This window comes from Rattus norvegicus, chromosome 19 (assembly GCF_021556685.1).
Source record: "Rattus norvegicus strain SHRSP/BbbUtx chromosome 19, alternate assembly SHRSP_T2T, whole genome shotgun sequence".
Taxonomy (NCBI): Eukaryota; Metazoa; Chordata; class Mammalia; order Rodentia; family Muridae; genus Rattus; species Rattus norvegicus.
In genome coordinates, this window is record NC_141552.1 from 43,429,452 (window position 1) to 43,442,943 (window position 13,492).

The window sequence follows — 13,492 nt, forward strand, 5'->3', positions numbered from 1 at the left end:
AAATTCACCAACAGAGACAGGGAATTCAAGACAAAAGCCAAATCATTATGCACTTCTATTTAAAACCTTGTAATATAAGAATGCAGCCCTAGGTTACTTGTGAAAGCAGTAGTCTTAATATCAAGACACTGTGAGTAAGCTATGACAAACCAAACTCCATCCCTTCCAATAAAAACAGCATACACAGGACAGCATTTTCGACAGTGCTGTGACTTCAGGAACAAACCTGTTTCACTAGTACTTTCAAATCAGTTATGGTTTTCAAAACAAAATTGATGAAACATACCGAAACAAGTCTTTGCAGTAGGCCGATCCTAACAACCAGAGCTTCTCATAATACTTCCGTGTGACGCCCTCTGCCCTGCACAGGGCATCCCGGTAGGAGACTGTTTACCTCTCCCCGCTTGTGGAAGGAACAAGGGCCATACTGAACTCAAAAGTGTACACTTCCACCCGGACAGTTGGAGAGTTGGCTCAGGCATTAAGAGCACTTGCTGCTTTTGCGGCAGACCCAGACTTACATGCACACAGTGGCTTACAGAAAACTCAGGATCCTCTTCTAATGTCCACAGACACAAGGTATGCACACAGTACATATATATCCATGAAATTAAAACATCATGAACATAAAACAAGTAATTTTTAAAAAATAGTCTATCAGCCTTATCTGAGAATATTGTGTCTTCTTACAGGTAACCTTCCAAATAAATTCTATTAAACAATGGCTGTCACAAAACATTATCTTCTTTCTAACTAAAAATCAGCCATCAAATGTAAGCTTTTTTTAAAAAAAGAGTTACTTATTTTATTTATATGAGTATACTGTAGTTGTCTTCAGACACACCAGAAGAGGGCATTAGACCCCATTACAGATGTTGTGAGCCACCATGTAGCTGCTGGGAATTGAACTCAGGACCTCTGAAAGAGCAGTGTTCTTAATCACTAAGCCATCTCTCCAGCCCCATCAAATATAAATTTAGAACTCATTTCTTAAAAGAAAATGAGCCGAGCGGTAGCAGCACACTCCCTAATTCCAGCTCTTGGGAGGCAGAGGCAGGCGGGAAGATCTCTTGAGAGTTTGAGGCCAGAGTGAGTTCTGAGACAGCCAGGGCTACACCTGTCTTGAAAAACCAAAAGGGGGAAAGTGTGTGGGGTTGGGGGGGGGGGGACAAAAATCCAAAACAAAAATTGCTGGAAAGTCTTCCAAAAACCTACTGCCAATGCAGGACTTACATGTAAAAGAACTTTTAAAACTTATCAACAGCAATTTAAAAAAACAATTTATGAATAAGCATCTTATCAGCCGAGATACATGGACGGCAAATAAATTCTTTAAAAATGTTCATCACTGAGCAAATTACAATCCCAGCAACACCCACTCAAAAACGTAGAGCTGCATGGCTCCTAAGAAAACCAGAACTGTTCAGCCATTCTGGAAAAGCTGGGGAGTTTCTCACTAAGCTAAATATATATTAGCTGATTACCCAAGAATTCCATTCTCCAAGAGAAAATAAAATCCAATTCTAAGAGCCCACAAGTGGGAAACAGCCAAGAATAACTTAACAGATAGTGTGTCCATCTATCCAAAAGACTACTCCCTACAAAATAGAAATAAAAACAATGTGAGTGACTACTAAAAGTATTCCCATTATGCAAGTAAGTCATGTATTATCACAACTTTGTCTTTCCTCTTATAAATCTAAAAAAGCAAAACTTAGAAAGTAGACTGATAATTGCAAGGCCAAATGAAGCACTAAAAAGCATGTGGGAATGAACATCTTCAAGAACAACCGACTGACAACTGTGTAATTTGTGCTGGCCATTTGTGAACAGCCATGGATAAACATTAAATCCATATGGACACTACACGCGAGAGAGGATGTCACGCTGACTTTAACAAAAGTCACAAAAACATTGTTTATTTGTTTGTTTGTTGTTTAAGACAGGGTTTCTCCATGTAGCCCTGGCTGTCATGGAACCCACTCTGTAAACCAGGCTGATCTAGAACTCAAGAAATCTGCTTCCCTTGGCCTCCTGAGTGCTGAGATTAAAGGCAGGTGCCATTGCACAGCTTTAAAGAATATTCTTCGAAAAAAGAGAAAAAAAAAAAAAAAAAAAAAAAGACTTTAAATGATTGAGTCTTTATGACAAACACTCCTGACCATGTGGGAATTAAAAGACTTGACCACAAGAGAAGCAGGGTAGAGTTGTGGTCACAGTCTGGGAAGCGGGAAAGGAGAGAATGATTAGTGTGGATAAGGAGTAGCTGCTTCAGGTGCCTAACAGTGAGCACCACTGTGACCGGCTACATTTAACTGTGCATTTCAAAACACTAATGGAGACTACTGTAAACAGTCCTAGCCAAGAAATGACGACTGAGTGACAGCTCCACACCAACAGACCAGATCTGATTACATGCAGATACATCTACAGAAAGGTGCAAACATACCCCTAAACATGGGCAGTTGCTCAGCTTAAATAAAAATGTTTTAGCTATTTTTAAATATAAGAAATGGATGTTTCTGGTCTTACCTACCTCAAATTATTTTCAGACAGGCATCTATAATCCTAGCACTCTGAGAGTGGGGGGATGAGAAGGTGGGGATGGGGGAGTTGAGGACAGAGACAGACCACTGAGTTCAAAGTCAGTCTGTATTATATACAGTAAGGTCAAGGGCCGCCTGAACTATATTAGTAAGATCCATGCCAAAAGACCAAGGCCAAGGAATACAGCTCTCTGATGCATCCCTTGTCGAATATGCGCAATGGTCCCGGGCCAATCCTCAGGACTACAAAATAGTATTTTTACACAATATATTTTTAATCTACCAATCCAGGCAACAAAAATACTGAGCATTACTTTTGCCTCTAGGTCATATCACTGAACACAACATACAGAATTCTAAGATCAAAGAGATGAATCCAAGTAGAAAGAAAAAAAAAAAAAAAACAGGTGAATAGAGAAAGTGTCATCATAACATTGAACAGGGTAGCCATAATTCTCACTTCTTACCTCAAAACCCTGAAATGTCTTTCCAATAGAAAACACCCAGACTTCAAGGCCTTACTGACTTACAATTTAGGGTGGGAGCCAGAGAACAAGCTACATTTACAGTGTGCACACCAACTGATTCAAGCAACAGATGACATTGTGAGAAGTACTAACTTTTGGTTCTTTCGAGACTGGGTTTTCTGTGTTGTCAACCGTTCTGCAACTCTGTAAACCAGGCTGACCTTGAACTCAAAGAGATCTGCCTGCCCCTGCCTCTGGAACTCTGGATTAAAGGAAGGTATGCACCTTTCTCTACTGTCCCTTACCTGCACTTGCATCATGCTCACACTTGGACTATTCTCTCACTCATCTCGCTCAGTTTTTACTGCTTAGAATGCCCTTCTTCCCAAGCACTGCTTATTTAAACCTACTCAGACTTCAAATATGAACTCACTCTCAGAGCCTTGTCTACTGAGCTGTAAATGCACCTGAACTCAACCTTTCTCCCACCCATGTTTCTAACACTTTCCTACCTTTTATCTGAGTCCTGCCTGTTACAGACAGTCTGCCTCCATCTCCAGTGTCTCAAGCACTGGAGCTGATATTACAGACTCATCAGACAGACATACCAACCAGGGATGCACGCTTCCTCTCCTATTATTCCCTTCCCCATTACCTCACTCCTTATAGCTTTCTCCTTTGCCAATAACACTTTTTAGACTTATTTGTAGTTCATGGGTGGTAGTATTTGCTTACGTGTATTCGTAAGTACCACACATGCGCCACCCACAGAGATTAGAGGAGGATATCAGATCCCCTGAACTGGAACCACCATGTGAGGATTAGGAACCAAATCCAGGTCCTCTGCAAAAGCAACAAGTGCTCCTAACTGCTGAGCCATTTCTCCAGCCCCTGCCCATCTTACTTGTAACTGTATAGGGGAGGATGGGAATTTCTAGAAACATTCTGTGGTGGTTATGCTTAGTAGTCAACTTGACTGGATCTACAATCAGCTAAGACATAATTCTGGGTAGATCCATAAGGGTATTTCTTGGGAAGATTAACTGAGGCAGGAAAGACTCAATCAAGTGGGTAGGAAGAACAAAGAAAGGCTTTCCCAAAGCAGGCCTGAGATTAAAAAAACCTCTCAAGGGGAACCAAAAAAAAAAAAAAAAAAAAAGAAATTAGTGCTGTTGAATGCCCACATTTTTCAAAATACTGCTCATGTATCCACGTGCCCCTGCTGCCACCTTTCACTGGTATTAGAACCAAGTTTCTTCTGTCTTCTGATGTGAAGTGAAGATTAGAGTAGCACCCCCCAACTCCCAAGCCTTTAGCACCAAACTGGGACTGCTGAGGGCTCCAGCCAGTGCAGACACAGTAAGAGCTCAGGCCCTCAGGCTCTCCAGCATTCATACAGCCACTGCTGGACTACTGGGCTCAAATCATGAACAGCACAAGTACATGCCTTTGATAACAGGCACTCACTCCCTCAGCTCCACCTCTCTATAGAGAACCTTAACTAATGCATATCCTGTGACACCTGAGGTGTAGGTGGACTGAAATACAGCACGCTAAGAAAACACTGCTACTAGGCTGTGTATATATCCTTAGCCTACATTTTATGATACAGAATTTCAGTGAGAAGCTTTTGGGGAGGCAAGAGAGTTTTTTGGGGTTTAAGACAGTTCCTCTGTGTAGCCCTTGCTGCCCTGGAACTCGCTCTGTAGTTCAGGCTGGCCACCTGATCCACCTGCCTCTGCCTAAGTGCTAGGATTAAGGGCATGTGCCACCACCCAGCTTAGTGAGAACCTTTCAGGCAGGGAGAAGAGGTTGACTGTTCTCTCTTCAGCAGGATGGATACTGAATGCTAAGAGCTGACCAGTCACCCTTCTTTTTCAAGACTTTACCCCCTTCACAAGTTGATCACAGAAAATGGCACCCCACAGAACTCTCCGCTCTCATTTCCCTAAAGAAATCAAGCTTTATCCTGTCCAAACTACACATATACCCTAACAGATCATTCCAAAATCATCTGCGCATGGAATTACAGATTTTGTATGCTACATTCATATGCCATGACAAACACAGAAGAAAGGTCTCTCTTCTCACAGCAAGACAACTTCTAGAAAGAGCTCCAATCAGCTTTCTTTTTTATAATTTTATTGTTTTATCTTGTTATGGGCCAGGATTTCTCTGTGTTGCCCTGGTTGTCCTGGAACTCGCTTTGTAGACCAGGCTGGCTTCAAACTCACAGAGATCCATCTGTCTCTGCCTAGAGGTGTGTCACCACCCAATTATCTTTCCATTAAACACTACACAAAGGGTACAGTCACTTCAAGTGTCACACAACACACTACTGATTTTCTGTCATGGAATTTTGACATATATTTGGATACACACAAACAGAAATACAATTACACATACCTGTGGGTTTTCCAAACGTTTTAAATATTCTTCAAATGACCCTTCTATAAACTGTAAGAAAAAAATTATATTAGGGGCCTAGAAAAGTGGATAATAACAACAATAACAATAATAACAATAATAACAATAATAATAATAATAATAATAATAATAATAATAATGTCACTTCTTGCTTTTGTAGAAGACCTGTTTCAATCCCCAGCAATCACAGCAGGCAGTACACAACCACCTCTAACTCTGGATCTGACGCCCTCTTCTGGCTAAGGAACACATGTTATACACACATGTATTTTTTTTAATTCTAATAGGAATACTGTCTAAGAAATATGACAAACAGCAGCAGGTTTTCTGTTAAAGTTCACTTTGAGTCACTGGGTTCCTGTACACTCCTAGACTATCAGTATGCTAAAAGGTGTTCATACTGAGTATCTGTGTAAGTACTTAAGTAATGGTAATAAATATGCTACAGCATTTAAAGGAAATGCTGCTGGGAAAGGTTTCCAGGAAGATGACTCAAAATGAGAGCTAGCCAGAACTCGGATGGGCATAGTGGAGCAGCCACGACAGAGTAGCCAATGTACCATGAGAAGGAAGATCATTGTGGGGAAGGCCTGAGCAACCTAGCCAACTGAAGCAGGGCACCCTGGTAGAAGGCTAACTGACAAGATAGCAAGTACGAGCAGTTCACAGAAAGTCTGGGAAGGAAACAGAACAGGACTTTCAAACAAGAGAGGAAAGAAAATGCGGTAATGGTGCATGGGTACAGGCAAATGAAACAGAGATAACTCTCTAATAAAGTATGCTAAACAGTGAAGAGTGACCGGAAATCAGGTCATTTCAATCAAGGTTCTTATAGTTTTATTGTCTCTATAAAGTAAGTTTACTCAGTCTATACCCAGCTTTTTTTTTTTTTTTTTTTTTTTTGCTTTCATTATAGCAACTGAACAAAGCTGAGAAAGTGCTGTGTTAGTGTAGATGGTGTCTCTTCCCAGGCTCATATATTTGAATGCTTAGTCTCCAATTAGTGGAGTATGTGGCCTTGTTGGAGGAGGTGTGTCACTGGGAATGGGTTTTGAGATTTTAAAAGCCCATAATCAATTAACTCTGTCTTCTGCCTGTGGGTCAGATCAGATTTAAGCTCTCACTACTGCTCCAGTACCATACCTGCCTGCGCCTAGCCATGGTGGTCAATGAATTCTACTACCCTATACATCTGTGAGTCCCAAATTTTTAGCTTTCTTTTACTAAATTCCTACATTATGGTGCTTTGTCAAAGCAGTAGAAAATTAACTAAGGCAAGTGCTAGAAAGTATCCCCATCTGACCATGAAGTCCAATTTATTTAATCTGCAGTAGTGGTTAACTTAGCTGAAGTGATACATTTAAGCCGAAATCATCTGCCCTCTTCGATCTACAGAAGTCTTCTCAACACCTATAGCATGTCTTCAGATCAAGAATTCTACAAATTGTATACTATCAATTTTAAAACTCTCTTTAATTCTAACATACACACTGTAAGTGCCTCCCTAGGAGTTATTTGTTAGGAAGGCCTCAGAGGAACTGAAAAAAATACAGACTACTGCCACTGTTCTTCACTGCCCACCAGAACTAGGGAGCAAGACCCTACTTTCTGAATACTCCACAAATTTGGATTGGGGCCCACAGAGAAAGCTGGAACTGAGGAAGAAACTTTCTCCCTTCTGGCTAGCTTTTATAATGCCAGAAGGTATTATTATTTATGTAGGCTGTTGGGAGGGAAAATACTGCAGTCTTATCCAGCCCTGAAACCCTGGCCTAGGCAAGATATCGCCTATGGTCCAAAAAATGCATGCCTGTTTGGGGACTAACCAAGTGCTTTCTGATTAGATTAAGCCTGCTCCACAGTGGGAACTCTTTTCCTCTGAACAATTGCTAGGGAGGTCACAAGCACAAGGGAACCTACAGCTGTTCATTCTGCCAAACAGACATGTATCAAACTGCCTTATAAATACTTATGCTTGTACCTGTGTGACACTTAGGTCACAGAAGCTTCTTTTTGCATTGTCAGAGACCAACAGAGACATAACTTGAAAAAGTGATGAGAATGAGTATCTACCCTAAATGAGACCTCTATATCAACCAACCTGCACCCCCAAAGATGAAGCAACAGAAAGAATGTGATCTGAAGGATGGAGAGGAGCACTGTGGAAGGCTGTCTTCTAGACACAACAGACTTTGGCACTCACAGACAGTGGTTATTCATACAATCCAAACAGTCAAAATTCCGGTATGGGTAGAAGGGCTCACAAGAACACACTCTACCTAAGGGGTTACTCAATGGGTTATTTTTAAAAAGAAATAAAAGACATGAGAATATCAACAGGGAATATGTTGGGGTAAGTCCAAGGGATAGAGATATGATCAAATTATAATATATACATTTATGAAATTCTCAAAAAGTTACTTTAAAAAACCTAGCCTGTGAAATGTCAACTAGAATATTTCCAGTGGTCAAAATGTAGATCCAAGTAAGACACCGTCATATCTGAGGTTAATAATTACCGCTTCAAATTTCTCTCTGTTATCTCGAAGGTAGCGAATACAAGCCATTCTAACTTCCACATGTCGAGACTGAGAGTGTAATACCTAAAACAAAAAGCAGCACATTAAACATTTTGTTAAAAGTCAACTGAATTTAGAAACTAATGCCATTTTTTCACACCCAAAATAATGTGAAAACCAAAAGTTAAACCTGTCCATTCCCTTTCTGTAACTTTTTATCTTTACTCATTCTAATCCCTTCCTCTGAGCACTATGGCACGACGGACCAGTGGGTTGAACAAGAATGGTCCCCACAGGCTCATATACTGGAATGCTTGGTGACCAGGAAGTAAAGCTACTTGAAAGGATTAGGACTAGGATCAGGAGATGTGCATGGCTCCCCCAGCCCCAGATCATATTCTCAGCTACTCCTCCAGTGCCCCCCACATACCGCGTCCCCACCATGATAACGTTAGTACTAAATAAACTGCTCAAAGTGCAAGCAAGCCCCCAATTACATAATCCAATGCTTTTGTGAGGTTGCCTGCTCATGATGTCTTTTCACAGCAGTGACAGTGACGCGGACATATAAAAAGCAGCTCTATTAGCCTAATGTTTTTTTCTTCTCGTCTCAGTTTTTCAAAACAGGATTCCTCTGTGTAGCCCTTACTGTCCTCAAATTTGTTCTGTGGACCAGGCTGCCCTTGAACTCGGAGATCAACAGCAACCAAAAAAAAAAAAAAAAAAAAAAAAAAACCAGAAAAACCTTCACTGAAATTTTTATCAAAATTTGAGCTCTGAAATGAAACAAACTAAATGTCTTATCAAATGCTAATCTCCATGCACCTGTTCAAAGAGAGTAAAGTAAATTACTTTCTATGAACAGATACCTTAGAATGAAGGTATGCGCAGTACTCTGAAAGTTCAGGGTTAAAACCCATATTCCCATACCATCCCCCACAGGCTTGAAATAAAGCATCACATCAAACAAACTATCTATCGAAGTCTATTGTAGACTTACAAGGCTTACAACTCCAACTGAATTATCTCTAATGTTAAAGTGAGAATTCAAGAAAAAAAAGAAGAGTCAGCTGCACATTTTACACCTCTCCTGGATAACTACAGAGAACTCCTGGAGAACTACAGAGGCAATGTCTCCTGGTAGCTGGTATGTTCTAACAAGCCACAAAAACAAAGATGCACTCTTCGAGGTGAACTTTTCAATTTACCAGCTGTTTTTCAGCTTTCCCTAGTAAACCTTCCTTACTGTTTTAGGACATTATTTCAAAATAGCCTTATACAGTCTAAGCTTCCTGCATCACAAAAACCATCCACGTATTTTAAAAACACCAACTGTTTGCCACTTCAACAAATTACATTTGGCAACCTATCTTTCCCAGTAGCTACATTAGACACTGTTATGAATCAAGCATTAATATGTGTGAGCCACACTGTCATCTGATAGGGCTTTCCTACCATCAGCAAAGCGCCTCCCGTGGTAAAGCGCCGTTCACCTAACGACAGGTGGCAGACAGAAATTAGGAAAGACTGTTCTCATCAGTAATTACATCAGGAATATCTCTTTTTTTCTCCTTTTAACAAAGATTTTAGAACATGACATCAACCTGAACCAGCTGCCAGGTGCAAAACTCTCATCAGTGTACATAAAGTGTAGAACACTAGTAATTTACTAAGAATTTGACAACTCTTCAAACAGTAAACTACTTCTCAAGTTCCTGGACACTCAAAATTCAAATGGTCTGGTCTGCTGCTCCATAAAATAGGCTAAAGGTAGGGGCTTTAGGACAAGCATGATAAACAGCGAAGGCTGAGACACAGTTTTAGCAAGTCCTCTAAGAGTGCCCTATTTTTAGCTACAAGGCTAGGAGCTGATTCAGGTCAGGCTTCCTGCAGGCCCCAATCCACAAGTGTAAAAAAAGGAAAAAGCATATCTAAATGAGGTAATCTGAAGGAGAAAGTCTACTCTCAAGTGAAGTCTCTTCCTCTTAGGACTGTTATTTAGCTTCCCAACTCTTTAAAAATATTTATAGAAATTTTACCAGAAAAGAACTCCACAAAAACAAATCCTTTCTACAGATTTGTAAAAGGCAGCAGAAGTTGGCAACACATTCTTCCTCACCATTACTTTAGTCCCTATCTACTAAAATATTAAGCTTCCCCTAGGCCTCAGCTCAATATACTCAAAAGAAGTCCCCACATTTGTAAGGGTTAGTTCCTTTAAGACTAACCCAGATCTCAAGGCAAAACCGGGGCTTACGCATACCAATGACCTCTTAGTGCAACTAGCTCTTGCCCACTGTATAGATCCTGAGTCCCCACAAGCTTCTGTTCTACTCCCCATGAATCTGTGGTATGTCTCATGGGCAGAAACACACCTTTCTGTTTCAATGTAAATAGGCCCTGGATAATTCAACTCCAAACATTAACCTCTACCTACATCCTACAAACTTGCTAAAGTTAATGCAGTATAAACAGACACCATTGAGATGACTTCACTTCCCCTCTTCAGCTTCTAGAGGTGCTGGAGTCCAAGAAGACTAAGAGGAGGAGACAGAATCTTCTCCATCTGGAAATCTCACAAATGGAGCAGACTGTTTACCTAGTAACAGTGAGGACTGGGAGGGAAACATTCCTGAAAACGAGATGTCAAATGGTAGACTGGTTTGGGAAGAATCAGAGAATGTTTCAATGGACATACCTGTCGGAAATGGAAACTGTTCTACATTTACATACCTTCAAAAGCTACACAGCCTGGTGATTCTCAAACAGGAATCCTAAAAGCTAGTTAGCGCACAAAATGGGGGGGAAAACAAAACCATAAGAACTCCAGATTAAGTCAAAGGAAAGCAAACTGTAAATGATATGAAATACACACTGGAACAGTAATGTGAAACTTCTTTTAACCCAACTACTTTATAGCAGCTAGGTCTCGAATATAGGATGGGTTTTGGTGACCCCACACCTACATCTGATTACATAACATAGGGGAAACACTCAAGAAAAAAAAATCTTAAGTATTCTTCCCTAGAACTCCTCCCACTCCTGAGTTCTATCTCCTTTCTCTTTAATAAAATGTTCGCTCTGTACTGGGAATGATTTTGACCAAAAGACTTTTAGAAGAGTAAATTCTTCAGTACACCCCGCCTGACTCCCACATAATATAGTGTGGAACCTACTCAGATAAGTCACTGAGGAGACCCTATACAGGAAGACTGCTTTCTTCCTCAAACAGCAAAGTTGGCCTCCTGTTTCGAGTGACACCGGTGAGACCGACTACCCCGCATTCCAAAGTCCAGCAACAGGGGAGGAAATAATGTAGTGAAGCAGTCACACTGGGTGCCCCACCTCCTCCAGTAAACATGCGGTTAACTGGTGGGAAAGCTGGGCTGCTAAAAACCCAGCGCAGGCAAATGCGGAACACAACTCAGAAACAGCATGTCGCTGGGTCCCAGGCGGTCGGTCACGCTGCGAGCAGGCCGGCCGAGATGTCCTCACTCGGTCCCGTGCCGGCGTTACAATGGGCCGCTGTGACGACAGCGAGCCACGCGCAGCCCCGCCGTGGGCGGCCGGGCAGCTGCGAGCTGCGTGTCCCACCCAGCCCCGCGCCGGCCCCGCTCCGGCCCGGATCCTTTACCTGCTCGGCCACAGCCCGGAACAAGCACGACCCGTCCTTGGCGACCAATTTCCGATACAATCCCAGCTTGCGCAGATAGGCGTCCATGGGCGTCGCATCCTCCAGCGGTCCCGCGCCGCCCTGGTCCACGCCGTCGGGCGCGCCGACGGCTGCCTCCATGTTGCCGGTCCGCTGCAGCGTGCGCGGGGCGGACTAGCCCCACATGGCCGCGCCGCCGGCTGCTCGACGCCCGGGCCTGGGGCAGGCTGTGGCTCGGGCTCCGGCTCCGACGCGGACACTGCGAGCGGCGGCAGGAAGAGGCGGCGGCGGCCCGAGGCGGTGGCCGGCGCTCTCCCGGAGCATAGGGGAGCCCAGCCTAGTGCATGGCCATCCGCACGCGGCCGCCTCCGCGGAGGGACACGCGCCCGCGGGCAGCCCGGGGGTCGCCGCCCCCACAAGTTTCCGGGTCCCGACCGGTGTGAGGCGAGAAAAGCCCAGGGCGGCGCGCCGGGCTGAGATTAAGCGAGGCCTGCGTCTCCCGCGCGCGCCCCACGCCGAGAACGGAGGAGACCAGGAGAGAAAGCGGCGGCCGCTCGTTTCCCCACCTCGCGGGAGGGCGCCTGAGGGGCGGGGAGCGGGAAGGGGCGCCCGGCGGAGGGCAGCAACCTCGCAGCCTAGAATTTGTTTTCGCTTTCAGCACTCGGCGCAGAGGACGACGGGAGTTGTAGTTTAAGCAGCGGCAGGACGTCCTCGTGCAGAGGGCGGGACGCCTGGGACGCCCTACCCGGAGGGGAGGTGCGCCACTGTCTCACGGACTACAAATCCCTACAACGCTAGCGGCGCCGAACCTAGAACTGCCTTCGCGCTTCCCAGGCCGCGTCCGCGAGCAGGCCCGAGGGTGTCTGTGGCTTACGCCGGCGACCTGCGCGCGCTGCCCCGCCCTCCCGGCGAGCCTCCCGCCCTGAGCGCGGCCGGGCGGCGGAAAGCGCGCGAGCGCTGCTTGCGTGCAGTTGCTAGGGGCTCAGTGGCGGTGCCGCCGGCCCTTTGTGTAGTTCCAGAGGACGCACCTGTCTGCACCCCACCCACGGCCTGCCCTTCCTAGAGGTTTCCTTAGAGGTGGCTAAACGCCTAGAGGGGAAAACCCGGCTCATTTTGACCCTCAATCAAGCGTTGACGGTTGATTGAAAATGGGACAGCTCACACACTGTGACAAGATCTGGCTTTGCCAAAGGCACGCCTGCTCATTCTGTCACAGCAGCTGCGCACCGCCACACAAAGAGCTTTCCCTGTTAGAAGAAATTACTTTTTTTTTTTAAACTTTGGTGACAACGCTATTGGAAATCCGAGCCGAGCTAGAGGCTTCATACTCGTTACCCTGCGAAGTTTCATGATGAGAAGAAATGGGTAGTCCAATTGGATTTGCCAATCCGGTACTTAATCTTTTGAGATGCCAGAATTTTATTTTACTGGCATACAATAGCACCTCGTGTCATTTAACTATATTAAAACTTTAGCCTTGACATCATGTTGGAGGAAGAAGAAAAGTGGTAATTACCCTAGGTTTAAAGGTGTAGGCAATCTTGGGAATGGGGCCAAGACATGCCAGGTGGTAGGATTTCAACACGTTACTTAAGTGTAAGCTATTAATATTTAAATGTTCCTATAATTGTGCTATTTTGAGAAAATATATCATGACCTAAATAAAAAAAAAAAATCCTGTCCCAACTTTAAATTTTTTACTTGTAGATGGGATATACTCTGAGAAATCCAAGGGGCTTGGGTTGTTGTTGTTGTTGATGTTGTTGTTGTTGTTCGTTTGTTTGATTTAGTTTAAGAGGCATACTCCATACAGCCCAGACAGGCTTTGAACTTGCCATATAGCTAAGGATGATCTGGAATTCCTGATTATCGTGCTTCTAC

General features: G+C 43.8%; 1 protein-coding gene across 16 annotated transcripts in view; it reads right to left on the bottom strand.

The window, feature by feature from the left end:
• Window positions 1-12,270, bottom strand: part of Otud4 (OTU deubiquitinase 4) — a 46,743-nt gene extending 34,473 nt beyond the window's left edge. For 4 of the 16 annotated variants that reach the window (XM_087594543.1, XM_087594541.1, XM_087594537.1 and 1 more), the window contains exons 1-4: window positions 11,136-11,478; window positions 10,693-10,740; window positions 7,960-8,043; window positions 5,420-5,470 (exon numbers count right to left, since the gene is read on the bottom strand). Coding sequence is in view for 10 of the 16 variants with exons in the window: in XM_087594537.1 (XP_087450663.1) it covers window positions 5,420-5,470; window positions 7,960-8,007 (99 nt within the window). In the remaining 6 variants the exon portion in view is untranslated. 16 annotated transcript variants of the gene reach the window in all.
• Window positions 12,271-13,492: the final 1,222 nt, after the last annotated feature.